Raw genomic sequence first — 20635 nt, forward strand, 5'->3', positions numbered from 1 at the left:
GATGATAACTGAAATTTAAAAAGTGACCAGTTTATGCAAAAGCCATAAACTCTGTTATACCTTTTCTTTTTGTATTGCATGTTCAACTGATACTTTATGTGATTTACAGAAGTTCAAAACTATGAACTCCACTATGACTTAATTTGTAGTATGGAGAAATCTTGGAGAAATCTGTATCTGCCAGTTTAGAGAACAACTGATGCTTAAAGTTAAGAGCAGAATTTGGAAAATACTGGAAAAATAAGAGTTAGTGACTTCTCTTTTTATGTAGGATTTTTCCCCCCAATATGTTGTACCAAGGGAAAATAACATCTTGATATAATGTAGCCTTTAATATTAATGTTCTCTATCCAATGTTAACATGCAGGTCATAAGCTATTTTTCAAGATTTAACCCAAGTTAAACAACTTCATTAACTTACTGTATGAAGAAACTATAAACTTGTGGTTTTAAAAGCGCATATTAAAGTGTAATACCAACCCACATTTTTATTATATAAGGTGTAATTCTATTGGCAATTTTGTGACAGATTATCTTTGTACTAATGAATGCCAAAGTAACATTAGATTTCTCACCTCTTCTGGGCACAGTTCACAAGCCTTTGCAAGAGTCATTCTTGCACTGTGGGATCTCTCCAGAAAGTAACCATTTGATGTTTCATTACTCTGCACTGGTGGAGACCAGTTGTTGTATGTATACTGCGGGTTGCCAGTATAAGGCCTACGTTCCAGCTCATCTCCAAGCCACTCTACTGCCCAGGTCCATTTTCTCTTCAAATCTCCATTACTCTGTAGAGATAAAAATGAAGTCATCCATATTTGAAGAATTATTCCAACTCTTCTATTCCATACAGCTTTTTAATATAATGTGCTGTTTTTGCTCATGACTGAGAATTAAAGAAATATCAACAAAATGGTCTTTCTATGGGGAGGTAGGATTGCTTTTGTATTTCACTATATACAAAATACAATACAAAATACAAAAGCTAAATTAAATTTAGTTAATTTATTCTGCTGAGAATTCTATTCTGACCAAAAAAGTCTCCATCAATCTATGTTTTTTTCACAAGATTTTTTTTAAAAAATGAAACAAACAAATAAATCCCTAACTGTGAAATGTAATTAACATCACACAAACACTAAGATCAAAACATTTACCTGTAAAATTTGATATGCCACAGGACAGTTGCTGAAGAGAGCCACCATACACTTTATACACTGGTAAGCCCTTTTTTGATAATGGTTCTTGGATCGTTGAATGGTATCGAACAGACCATCACGGTCATCTGGAATTCCTTTAAGTGCATTGTGAATCCTTAGGGAACCCAAACAAATCAAAAGATAAGAATTTCACAGAGGCTGAAAATCTATATAACTGTCACTGTTATAAAACATAGGTTTCCAACCTATGCTCTGGGCTGGGTTCCAGTGTTGTTATTCCACAAAGAAAGGACTGATATTCAGCAAAGGCAAACTTTTGCCAATCCCTCTTTAGAACAAATTTTCATTAATACTCTGAGCTACAAAAGGAGGAAGGATTGGTTAAAATCACCTCTCCTCACTCTTCTGGGAATTTTTCTTTAAATAGCAAACAGCTTTGTAATTAAACTTAATGGATGAGTATCACTTTCTTATATTATCAGAAACTTATTTTATAGAATGAGTAATGAGAACAGAGAATATCTTGGAAGATAATTGGAGTGGGCCAAGTTAAGAAGCAACAATAATCATAATGCTTCTAACATTAATATCTGAAACTGTAATTAATATTGATAGAATATCCACTTATCTATATTCATTATGCTATGACATCTAAATAGCAGAATATTAAAAATTTATGATATAAATATCATTATATTGAAATAATATGCTGTGTTAAAATTGAGAAGATGGAGCAATAGATGATCTATATAGCTAAATGTAATAATATGTTAAAAGATTGAGCTAGTTCTACATTAATACTTTATAGATGTATCTTTAATTTCTTCAAATGTCATTTAATTACTCTTGTCTATTCTTTTTTTATTAGCAATGTTATATTTTTGGCTATCCATCATATCTTCTAATTGTTACACTTAAACAATAAAATATTTAAATGTCAAGAAGAAGAAGAAGAAGAAGAAGAAGAAGAAGAAGAAGAAGAAGAAGAAGAAGAAGAAGAAGAAGAAGAAGAAGAAGAAGAAGAAGAAGAAGAAGAAGAAGAAGAAGAAGAGGAGGAGGAGGAGGAGGAGGAGGAGGAGGAGGAGGAGGAGGAGGAGGAGGAGGAGGAGGAGGAGGATTATTTTATCTTAGAAATATAATATACGTTACATCCCCCCCCCAAGTACAAATGCATGCACAAATTTCAAATTTGTCATTCAGGTATAAAGAATAAGATTGGTCTGATTTTGAATAAAGCCCATCCAGTTATTAACTGTGCAATTACAGAAGCAGAATTTGCATTTATTAGGCAAGTTAATAATTAGTTTTAGACTACTAGTTAAAAATCTTCAGACCAAGGTGTGAAACAACCTGCAGTTCATTACTTAGTATGTTTGATCACAAATACATTAAGCTGATAATGGAACTTTTAACTGAACTGCCCCAACAGTTATCACATATACACAGTCATATATATTTCCAGTTATAGATTATTCATAGAAAAGTATGTGCTTGAACAAGAGACTTTCAGGTGATAACAGGGAGCAATACTGTGTGACATCAGAAAAAGGCTTGGCTTCTTTAAGGTACAGCTGGCAGATAAACCCAGTATACCCACAACGGATTTGAACTGTTTTTCCTGCTTTGGATTTCAATATTGAACACCTCTACAGCCAAAACAGATTTGGTGCCAAATTTGGGATTTAAGCCACAAATGAAATTAACTGGATAATCCCTCTTAGAAAGGCACCCTTCTTCAATCCCATTTCTAACAGTTAATTCTCCTTCTTTTTAGATGGTTTCATCATACAACATCAACTGATGAAAAACCCCATATTAAAGATCTTGCCCTTTCTTTCTTCAAAGGAGGAAATGCCTATTTCAAGATGGAACCTGATAACCACCTATAACTGTATAAAGTTGCAAGATCTGGTGCTGGCAACGTAATTATCGCATGACCAGTACCAAGACTTCTCAGGCTCCATCCAGAAACAGGTAACATCTTGAATCCCTGACTCCACTTTTCTTAATTTCCCCACCCCACTGCCATTTTTTATCATGACTTCTTCCCATTCTCACAAGCTCACTGAAATTAATTATTTTAATTCAATGATTTTCTAATATTTGGTTTAATGCATCAGTCAAGCAATTTAGTAATATTAGCATTTATGTAACAGTTCAAGTATTCAAAACATTTAATTAATTAACAACTCTGAGAACTCTATAATTTACCATCTATAATGATTGGTTTAAGGGCAAGGTACATTTGCTTCAACATTAATATAAAACTAAAGCTGTAATATATATTAAACATAATAAATAATTTTGTTTAAATGCCTATGTAAATAAAAAGTCTAAACCCACAACAAAAAGGATGTATGATCAGTGCTAATCACAGTTATTTGTGAGAGATGCCATCTGTACATTAGAATGAATGCACCTCTCCTACGGATAAAACTCAGAATTTGCTCAACGCATTGTTTGCAGGTGGAGTTCCTTCAGTATTTTGAGAATCAAACTTCACTCCATAATTTTTTGTTCTCCTCCTCATTGAAGTACAGAACAGTGGGTTGTCAACGACCACAAAGGGAATTTGCCACAATTCAAATATTTTATCTGATGCAAACAAACATCTTTCTCCAACTGCTACATCTTATTCATACCAGGCATGTTTGACCTGCATTTCCCTTATGCTGCTGCAATAGCAACTTTGAACATGGTTCAAGATAAGCTACTGCAGCATGATATTTTGATCAAAATATGTAAGAAAAGACTTTCAAATGGAAGAAAAGACCAAAAATCTCAATTGCTAACCTGTGAGTCTGCCAAGAATCCTCAATTAACAAGATTTGGAGAAGTAGATCCAAATACGGTCGAAGTTCATACGTGTAAGAATATGCAACCTTGAAAGGAAAATATTAACATACAACTTCTAATTCAAGCATATATCACAAATGATATGTATCATGAATATTTGAATATTAGTATTATGAACCTTTTTTATGTCATAACAAACTATTGGGAAGGTGCTGTTAAACAAGGCTTTATAATTTAATGATTACTTATTCTTCATGTACATGTGCTTATATATGAGCTTGGGTGTGTATGTGTCCATGAATAATCGTTTATATGTATTGTTCCATGTGTGTGTATAATCTTTAAATTCAAGGAATGTTCTTTATTAGACAAAAAATACCAAAAAATACACAAGTATTTTCCAAAGTTTTATGCTCTGGCACTGGATCAGTTCAGGTTAATATCAAATCATTATCAAAAGTTTGGAGAATTCTGTTTCCTTCTCCCATTCATATTCTAGTTCTATTTATACCTGACTACGTTTCCCTGGTTTCAGAAAGCAATTAAAATAAAATATAGAAGAATCAACTTGCCAAACCAAGAACTGCAGCTACATTGCAGCTAACTATGGTTGTTGTTGTTTTTTGACAGTACAGTGAAACCCTGATTTAAAAGACTGAGTGGGAGTGCATCTATATTTAATGCACATTTGTAAATAATGGAGATCCTCCCTCCCAGTCAGTCCTTTAAATAAAAGGACTGTACTATCCCCCCCAAAAAAGTTCATTATTGCAGCAATTTAATTCATGTGCATGAAGACATCATAATGAAAGTTACATCATTTTAATGCATCTCATTAAATCAAATGATGTAAACCACTGTGGAAATGTGGTCTATCCCATGTGAAATCTATCGTATCACAGTCTGTTAATTGAGGTTTTGCCATATAGTGTGAATTAAACTGCCTAAAAATTATTTATGAATTGTTTCCCCCGTACTGTATTTGCTTCAAGTGCAAAAACTGCTTCTTCCCAGTTCAGTGCAACAAAAGAAATAAACGAAGCCAATCCCTGTGAGCTGCTTCAGAAACTTTAATTCTGCTATTAATTACTTGCTTTAATATACTGGAGCCACCTTGCTTGGAAATATATTTGATACATGGGATATAAATATTTTAAATGAATATGAACCAAATCTTACATATATTAATAACAATTATATGACAATCAAAGCCATTTCCATAAGATACAAGCTTTCTTGCTTTTTTTTTTTTTTACCTGCCAAAGTAGTTCACTGAGAACTGTAGATGAAAACTGAGGATTCTCCCAACAGCAGAAACGAAGTAGTTTGATAGTCTCTTCTGAGTTACTGCAATCTTCTATAATTTTTTTCACATAACTAGTCCGCACAAACAAAATGTCTGCCACATTTTGCTGAAGTGCCATTATTGGTTGTGATAAATTAGGATCACCGTATGGATTGCTAAGTGGAGGATTACCTAAAAAATAAATATGTAGTACTTTATTTTTGCTCTTAACGATATAAATCTCCAAAGTATCATATTATTAATAATATCAAATTCTACAACCCATACCAACACATAAACCTATCTCCTGATTAATAGGAAACTCTTGCGTAGGTGCTCACTTAGATGTAACACTGAACCAAAGATACATATATAATTGATGCTGTAGCAATTATCTTCAGGAACTACAGTTGGTTATGTAAAACAACATTCCAGAATGTGGTGTTATCACAACTTGCTTGGTGCTGCAGTGTTCTAATATTGGGACTAACTATTTGGTCATGCTACTTGACAACTTCGTTAAAACAACAGTGAAAGGAAGTTTTATCTATCATTGGCATTGATTTCTGTTCCAGTAGCAAATCTAATAATAGAATTTTCCTTAAAAATATAATTCAAACTCTTATGACATTGAAATTAACACAAGGAAGCTGGTGTTAAAGTAATAACTAGTACTTCTTCTAAGAACAGAATGCACTCCACACTTCTAAGTGGGAGCCTACACGAAAAGTACTGTTGTATGAGGCAATCAGTCCAGGAGCTAAAAGCTCCACTTCCTACTTCAAATCGATTCATACTGATTCTGAAAAAAAAGCATCCCATAGTCTGATCCCTCTCACCTTTCTATCAGTACAGAATATACATCACTCTAGAAAAATATTGATAAAAAATATTTAAAAATAAATTTCACACATTTCATAATAAATACATTTTATCTATAAACTGCAAAATAGTACCATTGATAGAAGACTGCATACGTGATGCCACATTGCAACAGCGAATTAGTTGGGACACCACAGTGTATAGTTTGCCCAATTCAGCATACTGGTATTTGATTGGAGGACCTGGGCCTTCGTCCAGTGCCACAAGCATAAATGTGGCAGGGACATTTAGTTTTAAAAGTTGTGTTTTTTCTGCTACACCTAAATGGAAAGGTGATAAAAGGGGAAAAAATCATTAGAAATCTAATTATATTTTAAGTTATCAAAATGTTATATACAAAAATTGATACATATTCAATCCCTGGATCATGTCTGGAAAAAATGGAAGTGTGAATATAACCAGGCAGCAACACCTAGTTGACCCTAGTTGATTCTAAAAAAGCTAAGCATGATCAAATCTAATTAGTATTTGAATGAGGATCACATGGAAATCTGAGAACTATCAATCAGAGTGGCATGTCAGGAAAGCATCCCAGAAGAAAGCAGTACCAAATTACTTTGACAAAGATACCAAGGAAATTATATGGGGGTGTCCCATTAGTCATCAAGAGTCAACTTTTTCCAGAGAGTCTTTATTTACGCATCACAACCAGTAAGAGTCACTCAAATCAGCAAGCAAACCTTTCTCATTCAATAAGATGTAATAGAGTTATGAAATGTGTTATCCAGCAATATCTGGTTCAAATTTCTCATTATTAAGTCTATTTGAAACATACAGCAAAGTCTATCCAAATTTTCAATTATGTAATTTTCCTAACAAACTATGCATGTTTGCTGAAAGAAATCAAGAGGTTATCTAAGTTAACCAAAGGGTCAGGAAACCCCATTTCTGAAAATCTCCAACTGAACTGTAGGAAAATTGGTAGATGGGGCAGTAATTCGGCACATAGGGAGCTTCTGCTAAGCTTTACTTCACTTGGCTCAGGGTATTCCTGGCTTCATCAGGAAAGCTTAATAACTATACAGCAATTAAGGGTTGGCAGCTCCAATTATGTAACTGGCTGCACCAATTACGATCTTTCCTGAAGTAGGAGGCCCCACACAATCACTCATGTTTTAAATCTCCTCTTGTTTGGATTATCTCAATGTGCATTATACGGGATTGCCCTTAAGCTCACTCAGAAACTACAGCTGCCCCCTTGTCTCCCAGAGCTCTAAACCCACTGGAGAAACCCAGATGTCTTGTGGTCTCCCTGAGAGGAGCAAGTGTCTGCAGCATTTGTGGGTGATCACAAGTCCTCTCCTTGTCTGGAGAGGAATTACAAACAGCCGGTCTAGTTGCCAGCTCTTCATTCTGCTGCAGTCGTCGGCTCTGCTTCAGTTCGCCATTACTTCCCAGGAAAACTGCTCAAATTGCAGTCTGCCTTTACAGGCACTACCTTTTCTAATCACTTTTGGAAATTGTTTAACTGCTTTTCAGCTATTAGGAACCTTTGGATCAACAAGTTGATTTTGGAAAGTTACAAACACACTAAGGGTCCAGATGGATTTAAAATAAGATTTTAAAATTAATTATAAGAATCCTTCCCAAGGGAAAATGCTTTTGTTTTGAATTTAAAAAATAAATAAATAAATAAACATGATAGGACGGGACTTTGAAGGTTGGACACTAGAGGGAACCAGAAGGAACTTAAGATTACAATTAAAGGAGAAGAACACTTACATTTGACTTCCTAATTCAGAATGGAGCAAAGTATTTCCTCTTAACATTGGAAGTATTGAAGAATATTTTTGAACAATGGACCCAGAAGTTAATTTTAAGAGTGCCTGTCCTTACAGATAAATTGAGTTTAAAAGATGTAATGGAAGAAGAACAAGTTTTACTGGCAAGACTGAGACTCATCTAAAAGTGGATTTAAAAATGACAGGCTACAAGAATGATATGGAAAAAGATGCTACGCTGGATATACAAATGAAACTGGCTGATGTCTTAATTAAAAGGGATATACAAATAACCAAAAGGGTGACCTGGGTAACTTTCCTATATAGGATTTACAAAAGAGTTGTTAAAGTTTGTTAAAACTTTGAAGAATTTTGTGACAAGGGACAAAGAAAAAATGAAAAGAAATCAAGTTCTAAGACATTATTTGAAGGGACTAAAGATCAAGAGTGTTAAAAGTAGAAGGAAGGAAGTAATATAAAGTTGATTTATTTGATCAAGGTTAAAATAGATGTGTTATCTCTGGTAACCCTTAATGGACTTTTGCTGATCAGGACTGAACAATGAGGCTTAAGGATTTGTTTTATAGATAAGAGATGGGATATGGGAAGAAGAGATCATTTGTTGTACTTTAAGAGAAGGTGATAGGTTACTAAAATTGTTTATACTTGTGATGAAGGGGAAAGTCATTTCTATATATTTTTTCTTTTGCTTTACTATATTCTTATTTTTTCTTTCTTTTCTATTTTTCCTTCTATTTTTTCTTTTCTGTACTTTCTATTTTTTTTTTTAATTTTTCTTAGTTTGAATTAGTTTTTATCTTTTTAATTGTAATGTTTAATAAAATTTAATAAAATTACTGTGGAGTCCTTGGGGTTCTCTGAGCTTGTTTTCTTGCAAATGTTTTGTTACCCAGCAACATCTTAAGTGCTAGAATGGAGTGGGGTTTGCTCTCTGTTTATATATAGTAGCTTGCCCTGCCAGTGTTGGTGGGAGTATGTTTTTTTTTTCTTGGTAGTTCCTTGATTAGGGTATTGTTTACTGCTTGTTTGTCTGGTGTTAGTCTTGGTGTTAATCTCTGCTTATCTGGGTGATGACTGCTGGCAAGGAAATGTTCTGGTCTTTTTGTTTCCTTTTTATTGTCTCTTTTGAATAGTGTGTAATGTTGTTTATCTTTATGTGCCTGCTGATGGCTACCTTGTCTGAATACCAAGCTTCCAAGAATTCCCTCGCATTTTTGGATTTAGCTTGGTCTAAGATGCTGAGAGCTTCCCAGTTGAAACTATGGTTAAGTCTGTCCATACGTTGTGAAATTAAGGAGTTTTCATTGTGTCTTTTGATTGCTAGTTGGTGTTCATGGATATGCTCTGCTAGCCTTCCACCTGTCTGTCCTACATAGTGGTTGTTACAGTCCTTACACTGTATGTTGTAGATGACTCCTGTTTTTTCTTCTTGGGCTACTGAGTCTTTTGGTTTACTTAAGATGTTTTGGAGGGCTTTAGTTGGTTTGTGTGCTACAGAGATGCCATGTAGTTGTAACAGTCTGTTGGTTGTTTCTGATGTACGGCAATGTTATCCTTTTCACAGCTTGTGTTGGTTGTGTTGCAGTAGGTTGAGTGATCAATAAAACTACTATATATATAAAAAAAAGAAACTACAGCTGGTGCAGAATCCAGTGGCTCGAGTATTTATGGGTACATAATGATTTGCCATATAACATCTCTGCGTCAAGACCTACACTGGTTACCAGTCTTTTAGATGCAATTCAAGGAATTTGTTGTGACCTTTAAAGACCTTCATGGCTCAGGACTTGGGTATCTTTGGGATTGCCTTCTCCAACTGGTTCTTTCTGCCCATCCAGTAAGATCAAGTAGAAAGAGTTCCCAGTGGGTCCTTTCTCTCAGAGAATGTAAGCTGCAAGGATCTTGGAGGTCAACTTTTTTCATTCATTGACTCCATCTATGGGATAGCATCTCTCCAGAGATTCACATGGCCCCAACTCTTCTGGGTTCTAGGAAGGCTATTAAAACCTGACTTTGAGGATGATTATAACATGAATATTGTTCCAGGGTTTATCTGTATGTGGTCTCTTTATTGTTCCTCAGCAGGAAAGTGCAATTTGATATTTGTGGTGTGTAAATGTTTAACCTTATTGAAATAGGGTATATAAGCTGCTCAGAGTCTGGAATCATTGGAATAACATATAAACCCAGTAAATAAATTAAAGCAAATCCATGACAGGCTTCTTATGAGTTAGGAACTGATTATATAGAACCTTGGACATCATTATGGAAGTATCTGCACAGTTCCTTCTAATCTATAGGATTGGAACAAGAACAACAAAAAATTCCTACATTTTAAGGGGAAAAGGCATTCTAAAAAGAGAATTAGTTTTTATCAAACAAAAGAGGAAAACTGATTTTTTTTTTTTTTAACAGAACAGGATTCCAACAGCATCTTTAGCTCAGTCCTACTCATGCATCACAGAAATTGACATCAACATACTTTATGGAAAGAAAAATCAAGGCCTTAGGGATTAAGAAAAATCTAAAAGAAAAAGTAATTTGAAGTGCCATGTACCTAGCAGCAAAAGCAAGGAAGTTTGTTGTGAAATCTCTAAAATCTGTGCAATCTATGTTAAGAATGACTGGCTTATAAAAAACATGCTATGTAGTAGACAGAGTGTGGGTTAGGATGGTACTGTTATCCATCTAAGATTGTAGGCTTTCCCAATTTGAAAACTGTGAGTAAGTTGCTGGGATATTTGATAGCAGGATAGTAGCATACCTCTTCTGTTACAAACTCTACTACACTTAGTAGGACACCAGACCTATCTTGGGCAGACCTTAGCAATTGAAAAGGTTGCAAGCTACTACATGATAAACCAGCATTTCTCTGTTAGGCTGGTGGGTGACTGAGAGCATTTACTAACATTGTGGCTAAACTCAGTAGATGATTATCCATGACAAAAACATCCTGACAGATGCAACAAATCCAAAATTGTAATGATAGATGAATCAGAGTGGAGATCAAGAATCGCCTTGCTTGTTCATTTAATGAACTGTTACTGTATTTTCAAAAAAACCTGGACAACCAGGCTCTGGTTCAAAGGTTATAGGTGCTTTCACTATAGCAAGAAGTTGCAGGTAGTCAGTTGATAAAGGAGACACTTTTCACAAAGAGTCCATCACACCTGCATAGTAAAATGGTCACAACAGGCTTCTTAGCCTTCCCAAGAAGCATCCATGCTGCTGCTGCGACAGCAAAAATGGGCCCCAATTAGAGAAGTTCACCTACTAGCAAAGAGAATAATGTATCCTTAATGGGACATAAACCTGCATCCACTGCGAACCAACTCCAAAATAAAAATATAACAAGGACCAGTGCTGAAGGAAATGCATCTGGAGTCAAGTAAAAAGGACCATTACCACTGGTTCAGTCAAATAGCAATGGCTATTTTAAAGACTCTGTATTTTATGTCAGGCCCCATGATGAGACAGACACTATTTATGCTGGTAAAAAAACTCTGTGATGGAATTCAAGTGAGTTATTGTATATAACTTCTGCAATAAATATACATCTTTTAAATCTGTGGAAGTGAACCAGTCCTCTCAGTGAATGAGAAACTAGATGTTCTGAAGTGCCACCATCCTGAAGTTCTGAACACAAATGCACCTGAGTACCCAGAATGGGGTACATCCCTTCATCCTTTTTGGAACAGCAAAGTACTGACAGTAAAAAGAACCTTAGTACTCTAATTCATTATTTGGATAACAATGCTCAAACTTCATCCACGGGAGTAGAAAGTCAGAAAGTATGGTTATGAGGTGGTGTCACAAGAAACTTGTAGCACACTTACTTATAGATGCCCAAACTTACAACTGGGCATCTATAAAACTGTTGTAATAACCTCTCAGGTTTCCAGATAAGCAACATAAGGACCAAAGTAATCTTTCTACTGAGTGGTGTTCAAGTCAAAGATGTCTAAGCAGTTGTTCCCAAACTCTCTTATAGAAAAAATAAGACCTGGATGAAGTCATCAACAATCTAGTGGTATGAGCAGAGCAGGAGCACAAGGAAGATGGAGATGAATGAAACCACTTGTCAAATTGCACCCATGAGACCAAGGATGGTATTGAAGATAAGAATGTTGAGCAACTGGATTCCTACTTATGTAAGATGCTATAGCCTGCCTGCCTGCCTGCCTGCCTTTCTTCCATAATACCACCAATCTTAAGACAGAAGAGGGTCGGGTCCACCACTTCAAAAAGTAGCACTTCTGCATTTCTTGGGAGAACTCTGCAGCACAAAAGTCCAGGATGTTTTCAAAGCTCAACTCTCTAAAGAAGCTTCATTTTGCTGATCTGTTAATCTCAACAGCCTACTGTCCTCTGCAATACAACACCTGCTATGTCCTTTTTGTTATGTGGGAGCTGTGGGGGAAACAATGGAAGAACAGGTGCAATGCCAGGCAGCCTGATGGTTAGCTATCTGGAGCTGAATGGCAGTGGTATAATAAACCTCTCTCCCTACAACATACAGTTTTTGTTGCTTTACCCACTGGTGCTATGTGGCTCCAGCTTCAGAATTTTCTGTAGTCTTCATTCAGTTAATGTGCAAGTTAACTGCAGTGAAATGTTAAAACAACTTGCAATCTTGCTGTTGGAAGTTTTTATAAATTTTCCACAGGTTTAGTACTAAATGGCACAGAGGACAATAAACAAAAGGGGTTTAAGCATCAAAGTCTACTAGCTGGAAAACAGGATCCTTGACAGGATTAGCATCTGCTGCACTTGTCAAACTCATCTGTAGCAAATGCTTAAGACAGGAACAACTGCTTTCCAACAGAGATCCTAACAATTAGTCTTAGACCATTGTTTCTGGAGAGCAGGCCAGGTTGGTAGCTGTGATTGTTAAAGGAACCATCAGTGAGATTGGTCTCTATATTATCATAGTTGGAATCATTACCAATACTTGCAGTAGGAAGATTGTGGTAAGCATAAAGGTGGGACAGCTGCTGTGACTGACAGAGGCAATCCACTATTGGAAATGACTTCAATTTTGAGGTGAAAGTACATATTTTTAGCTGTGCTACATCAAGAGCCTGAGAAATGTCAGCCAAGTTCGATCCTGCCAAAGGGTGTATGACTCTTGCTCACAATAGTAGTAATCGCCTAAAGCTATCTGGAAACTGCATATTGTTTCCATTCAAATTGAAGAAAAAAGAGATAGATACTTACACAGATGTATTAAACTACCATGACAAAAATGGGGAACAGTAGCAGAATATGTCTTCTGAAGGGTACATTTCTTTGACTAACTTTCTTCAATTGGAAAGCAACAATTCCAACCCCTGAACATTAGTGGAAAAAACAGTATTGATGGTTATCATATTGAGACTGATACCAGCTGAGATATGAATACTGTGATTTGGGGGAGGCAAAGCATTCTAGGGATTGATGAAGTTGCTGTCCATCCCATGGGAATTGCCTACAAGAATATCAAGAGCGAAGATGTGGAACATTATGTCATGAGGCAGAGAAGAATCCCTCATCTCATCTTTTTAGTTGAGTCCATAACCCTTTGGTTATTGTGAGGAAAACCTACTAGCTATACAGAATGACTGATTCTTTCAAGTCAGTTTTTGACTCCTGGCAACTGCCTATACTAGTTGCTGCTGTTTTCTTGGCAAAGTTTTTGGAAGTGGTTTGCCATGACCTCCTTCTAAGGCTGAGAGAGAATGACTGGCCCAGGTCGCCCAAATGGCTTTGTGCTTAAGGCAGGACTAAAACTCATAGTCTCTCAGTTTCTAGTCTGATGCCTTAACCACTACACCAAACCAAAAGTTAAACATACAGAATTAAAACCGGCTAATTAACTTCAAGATAAGTGAGGTTAAACAGTGAAGTTGGAGTCAGTATCTTACTTAAAGATATGTTGTTGATATAAGACTATTTTTTAGGTGTTTTTTTAATCTTTGGTACCTCAGGTCCTAATCTGATCAAAGTTTTCTCTCTTCCCATTCTATTTATATTTGGACAGACAAATGCCCATAGAATGACTTGGCACTGATAAGTTTTACGACAAGACTGAGAATCACATAAGTCATCAGTACTGCTGAAGTGGATGATGGCTCAGAAGCAGCACCAAACCTGATAATCAGATTGTAATTGGAGGCAGCTGGGACCAAACAGTGAACCAAGTGTACTTGATGCAGAAGCTGAGGGTCCCATAGGCAGCAAATTTTTTTCCTAGAGGTATGTGTGAAGTCAGAACAAGCAGTTTCAGTGAGTCTGTTTAGTACATTTTTGGCAATAGATATAGCAGTCCATTATATGGCAGTCTCCCAAGAAAGACAGATAAAGCAAATGCCTGTCTTGGGAAAATAGTTTACTACTGGAAAGGTCCAAGATAAACTCCATGCTCCTCTGCTCTGTACTATTCCTCTCATATCCTTTTTGTGCTTTTTTTCCCTTTTGTTTTTAAATGTATGATTAAACAAAAATATAAAATCAAAAGTCAGTATTAGAATGATAAAGAGAAAAAAAGAATATCTGGAATCTTCACCACTGCCCTCATTTAGTTCCTACCAATGAGACTACTGTGGTGTTTGAAACTGAAGGGAAAGCAGGAGTTGTACATCTGGGAATATACAGTAGGGTAGATTTCCAACAAAAAGTCTCTAAAGTTATAGATTCCTAATAGGATTTCTGCTTATGCGTGAAACCCCCAAAATGTGATGCAGAGATCAAAATAAAGAACCAAATGACATACCAGATGTGGGAACATATACCAATTTAAATACAAGCAGTTAATGTGTATCCTCTATGGCAAAACTGGGTTTATTTGATCAGAAGTGGCATAGTATCTTCAAAATTTATTCTGAGCATAAATATAAAATCTCACTGCCACCATTTTAAGATGATAAATTTAAGAGTTCTTATTCTCCCTTGTATTTTTCTGTAGCTTAGGGTCTTGTGTGATTATATTATATGCTTTTCTCATTTACTGAATCAATTGTTTACCAATTAAAACTTTATTAATAACAGTATGAACATAGTGTGTTATACAAGTTATTTCTGCTTAGAGATACAGAACTCTGTGCCTACTTACAAAATGATAGTTTACTTTTTCACATCTGTGTCTTTCTTTTCTATATACTAATACTTTCCTTTTCTTATCCTATTTCTCTTTCTACTCTTTTTCTTCACTGCTTTCTCTCCAAATTCGCTAAGTTTTCTGCCCTGCCTTCATTATAAGGAAGTACTCAGTTAACACTTTATTTGCATTTCACCACATGTGCTTGCATAAAAAATTAAGTAATAATATAACAATAATTTATTAAATTTATATGCTGCCTGACTCCCAGCAACTCTGGGCAGTTTACAATAGTTAAAACATTTAAAAAACAAAGAATAATACAGAAAACATAAAAACAGCATAAGACCAAGGGACAACGAGGGCAGAGGGGAACAGAAAGGAAAAAAGGGACATCAATCATCCTCTCCAAATGCCTGGGTGAAGAGCCAGGTCTTTAAGGCCCTTTGAAATCCCAATAGGGTGCCAGCCATTTGAATTTTGGGGGGAACCTCATTCCAGAGGGCAGACACTGCTACAGAGAAGGTGTGCTTCTGGAGTCCCTGTAGGTGGCATTGTTTAATCGATGAAACCCAGAGTGTGCCAACCCTGCCAGATCTTTTTATTCCACCTTTAAAGTATGGAAGACATTTAATACTTGTCTCCCTCTAGCCATGGATTCAAGGGTATACTGGTAACACATCTTCCAGAGAAGCCTCCCTGTTACTGTTGATTTTTTCACTGAAGAATTGAAGGGAATTTCCAGAACATAATTTGAAAACTACTGTCTTGACTGTAAAAAAAAAAAAAAAAAAAGTTTTTGCAACACCCAATGAGCCATATAAAAAAGTTTGGCACGAATCTTTTGATGAAATTAGGTTATTTCAAAGGGAAAGAAAACAGGAATAATAAGACATATGCAAATGAAATTATCTGAACATTTACCTTAATTGTTTTTAGAAAGAAACAGAAAATTACCTAAGTTGGCATACATCACGAACAAGTTGAAATATTGCTGCAAATGACGCCCATGCTCAGACACTTCCCTTCTAAGAAGATTCAGTACTGCTCTTAACAAATGGTCACTCAAACTTAAATTGTCATATGCCTATAAAAAATAAGGCATGTTAAATTTTTATTTACAGGCTAAATATACTAGAAAGTAAATTACAATTTCATTAAGCCTTTTTAAGGGACCAACTGGACTCAAAACAAACCTCAAATGAAACTAAACTGTTAATTGTATTATATCGCTATGAAGATCTAGTGTAGTATATGCATATGCATATAATGTAGAGAAATAATAATAATGGTGGTTGTTCCACAGTCAGCCAGATATTTAGACTGGATTTGGCATTTTTATTCACCTATTGAGTCCTTCCCAAGGACCTGGGATAGGTAGATGTTGTTTGATGGTGTTAAAGGTATCATCGGAGGATATAAGCTGTTCCAAGTAAAGCTGCCTTTTGCAATTGACTGATGGTGATTTTGTTAATGCCAATGGTGTTCAAGTGGTGCTCCAGATGTTTTGGGATTGCACCTAAGGCGCTTATTACCATTGGTACTATCGTTGCTTTCTTTTGCCACAGTCGTCCTACTTCTATTTGCAGGTCTTTCTATTTTGTGATTTTCTCCAGTTCTTTCTCTTCTATTCTGCTGTCTCCAGGTATTGCAATGTCCACTGTCTAGAATCACTGTCAGTCAATTGCAAAAAGCAGCTTTACTTGGAACAGCTTATATCCTGCGACGATACCTTTAACACCATCGTAACAACAACTTCTGCCTATCCCAGGTCCTGGAGAAGGATTCAATAGGTGGATAAAAATGCCAAATCCAGTCTAAACATCTGGCTGACTGTGTGACCAACCATAATAATATCACCTTTTAAAAATATATATATTTGGTCAAGGCAGCAAACTTACCTAATACTCCTGCCTCCTGTTTTCCCCACAACAAAACTTATCGTTTATCTGTTCCCCTTAATTAGTTAAATCAGCTAAATATGAAGCAGATATCACCCAAGCCAGTAATATTCAGGAAGTTAATATAAGCCACTGCATAGAGTCCAACATGAATTCATAAATAGTTAATCAACTAGGATGCCTTTATATCAAAACAGATGATTATACCATTGTATATAAACTAGTTCTTTCATATTGCATTTTGGTTGCAGAATGAGCATACCTGACTAGAAGGTCCAGGTGAAGCAAAGGGTGAAGGACATGGTCCATCTTGTAATGAAAAATGTGCAATAAATACTATCAATTTTGCAAATGCTCCTCTTACTTCAGCACTTGGGCATTCCAAAAGGTATTCTGAGAAGCGATTTGAAACATTGAAAAGGACATTGTGTGCAAACCAAAAACGTACATTCTTGCTGTGACGAAGGAGAATGCACAAAGCATCATACCTGAAAAAAATATTAATTAAAAGCATCACATTTTCAGAATACTGATCTATATATATGAAATATAGTTAGAATGCTACTAATTAAAGTATTCAATATTGTTAAGGAATACTAAATATAGCAAGGATATAGCATTAGCATTATAGCAAGATTTCAAACTCATAGTCTTGCTTAACTGTGAGTCAGCTGGGAGATTTCCTGCTGCTTTTCCTTAAATCCTCCAAATTTCCTCTGCTCCTTTCCTGTTTCCTTAAATATTACATCCACAGTGCTAACTTTGCTTAACAATAACCAAGATTCCTACTTAAGCAATTTTGTCAACTGTCTTCAAACTCTTGCTTGCATTAATTATGGTTTATTGTTCTATCTGTTTTAAAATAAGGAATCAAAATGAGAAGGTCTGATGGCACAGATAGAACCAAATTCAAAACAGGCACATTTCAATCTATATAGTTAAAAGGGCTGGTTATGACCAGATACGGCTGTTCAAATGAGAAGCACTTTATGTCTATTTTGAAGCAGGTAATATTCAGGATGCTGATCATGTCATTAATTATGGCAAATTCTTCTTACTCTCATGTCAGATTACTGCATCATCTCTTTGCTATATTAGTAAAGTTAGATGCTAGGTAAGTTTATCATTATGTAGAATCATTTTCACTATGATTGTACATATATTATGGCATATATTTATTTTATTCTTTTTGTGTAATTTTAATTACTGATTTAGTTCTTTTGTAACTGTTAATTGTTACAAAGGTTTGACTGTACCCTGCTGGAGGCATGCAGCAATTAAAATGTTTGTTTGTTTTGTTGTTTATATCTATGAGCCACCAGAGCAAATGGTGAGAGACAGATAAGGGAAAGAATCTTTATACACTGTCATCCAGTCTGTCTCTCATCTGGCATGTTAATAAAATGAGTCTCTGCGTTTAAGAGATAAGGGAAATTCTGTGCATGCACACACTCACTCTTTCTCTCAATGTTGTTTAGATAGAAGTACGGCTTCCTTATTCTATACATTTCTTAATAAACCTATCTTTGACTTCAAATGGAATAAATGTCTGTTAGCATTCACTGATAGCTGGGCTAAGCCTATACTCTGGATCCAAGTTTATTATAATTATGATCCAGATAAAAAAACATAAAACATAGTATTTTTTAATGAATCATCTCATTTTTACTGTTTACACCTGATAAGCCACAAGAATAACAAGTTCAGCAGATTCAAACAATTTGTGGTTTATGTAGAAAACAAATTGGGAAGAAAGCACAGATTTTATATTCTGATAATGGATGAGAATTTATGAGTAGACAGATCTTTAATTATTTAAAGGTAAATGCAACTATTCATGAGAAGCCTCTTTCTTTACGCAGAATAAAATGGATTAACAAAAAAATGTTCTCTGCTGGATGTGTATATGCTAGCTGACACAGGCTGGATCAAAAATATGTAGAAGCTATTTCAACAGCCAAATCTAAATCACTATTTTATTATGACAGCCCAGCAGTCAAATATAGATAAAACAGATACAAATGAAAAAAAATGAAGCTAAAAATTAAAAGAAACTTATACAATTTTTCAGATGCAGGGTGAAGTGAATGGTACATATAGAGGCATGGAACTGGACAACCTGGAAAGATATAATCAAACAATGGCCAGACAGGAGAAGCGACAAAGAGAAATCATGCTCTTTTAATTTATTCAGAATAAGGGGATAAAAGTAATCTGTCATTCCCCATGGAGAAAGCCATAGTTAAGGTCCTCACAGAGAAATCACAACCCTATAGTTAAGTTCTCATTCATGGCCAAAAGGAAAGGGTGAAGGAGCAAGAGACTGGGGGAGACACCCAAAAGCTGCCAATTCATGAAGGCAAGAAATGGAAAACAGCAGCAAAGAAAGAGACAGAGCCTCAAATACCTAACAACTTGTGAAACTCCCCTGCCACAGGAAAAGCAATAAAGAGTTGACAAAGCTGCAGGACTCCTATGCAGAAAGTAAATGTGCCATCCCAAGTGACTCGACTCCAGTTGAGAGTCTGGGCATATACCTCAAGGGTATGAAGCTGAAGCTGCCAGCAAGCAGAAACCCTGACCTACTTGAATACTTGCATGAAGACCGGGCTGATGATAAAGCTGACCACAAAACACTTGTTCCTCTATGGTGGTGAAGTAATCAGGTGGGCCAGCAAGGAGTAAGCCACTGTGTCACTGTCTTCCACAGAGGCTGAGTACACTTCAGCTAGTAAAGCTAGTTGCCAAGCCATACAGATTTACAAATTGCTAGAGGATTGTGGAATTACTGAACCCAAGCCTTTAGAAATGCTTGAAGAAAAATAGATTGTATTGTCATCACAAAAAGAAAAGATTAATTCAGGAGTAAAGCATACTGACACCAAATGAACTATGCAGAGATGTACAAGGCAAGGACTTGTCAGTGTCCAGAATTGTCCCACAGAACAAATGAGAGGCAATGTGCTGATAAAGCCATCACCCTGAGATGGGTTCCAGATGCTTTGAAGGGTACGGGAGACTGCTTCATCTCTCTATACCTATGAGCCATTTCCTCACTAAGGCAAATGGTGAGAGACAGGTAAGGAGAAAATCTTTACCCACTGTCCGTATCTGTTTCTTACATGGCCTACTGTTAGTATAAAGAATCTCTGGGTATCAGAGACTAGGGAAATTTCTCTTTCTCTTCTCAAGATGTAATTTATAGAACAGAAGAGCCTCATTTTTATTTATTTCTTAATTAATCTACATTTTACTTCAAATATAATGAAAGTGTTAGTGTTCAATATAGCTAGGATGCAATTATATTGTGCATCCAAGGCAACTATATTATGAGTATTTTTCTTTTTGAATGGCATCTGTTGCCACTCAGTTACTTGCTATTCTTTTAGCTCTGCAATGCTCAGGAACATACCCTCTAACAAGAGCTCCGGAATTAGTATGCGCAACAGATACTGTGAAAAGAAAGACTAGCCATGCCAAACAAACTTCAAAGCAAGAGAATATTCTCAATAATAATACTAGCGAGCAGTTCAAATAATAGAGAAAAGAACATTTATCCCACCACTAGAGATATGCAAATAGACATGCTCTCTAAAACTCCAGAACATGTTGCTCTATGTTGCAGGACACACATCTGATAGATGCTACTGTGTAATAGACAGAAATATTCATCTTCCTATCACCATTAGTCATAAAGGTCACTAGGTAATTTGAAGCCTATCAGTGTGTATCAGTCTGATCTGCGTGACAGGGCTGTTGTAAAAACAAAGTTGAATAAAATATGGAAAATACCA

General features: G+C 35.8%; 1 protein-coding gene across 5 annotated transcripts in view; it reads right to left on the reverse strand.

Moving 5' to 3' along the window:
• USP9X (ubiquitin specific peptidase 9 X-linked) overlaps nt 1-20635 on the reverse strand; it is a 124461-nt gene that overhangs the window by 4494 nt on the left and 99332 nt on the right. For all 5 annotated transcript variants that reach the window (XM_088144758.1, XM_088144754.1, XM_088144756.1 and 2 more), the window contains 7 exons: nt 17104-17329; nt 15898-16027; nt 6198-6383; nt 5213-5433; nt 3954-4042; nt 1158-1314; nt 576-788 (listed from right to left, as the gene is read on the reverse strand). In XM_088144758.1, coding sequence (XP_088000884.1) covers nt 576-788; nt 1158-1314; nt 3954-4042; nt 5213-5433; nt 6198-6383; nt 15898-16027; nt 17104-17329 — 1222 coding nt within the window. The remainder of the gene's footprint in view (nt 1-575; nt 789-1157; nt 1315-3953; nt 4043-5212; nt 5434-6197; nt 6384-15897; nt 16028-17103; nt 17330-20635) is intronic.

This window comes from Python bivittatus, unplaced genomic scaffold (genome assembly GCF_059951505.1).
Source record: "Python bivittatus isolate LINGU-HERP-01145 unplaced genomic scaffold, Pbiv_v1 ctg000350_np1212, whole genome shotgun sequence".
NCBI classification, from domain to species: domain Eukaryota; kingdom Metazoa; phylum Chordata; class Lepidosauria; order Squamata; family Pythonidae; genus Python; species Python bivittatus.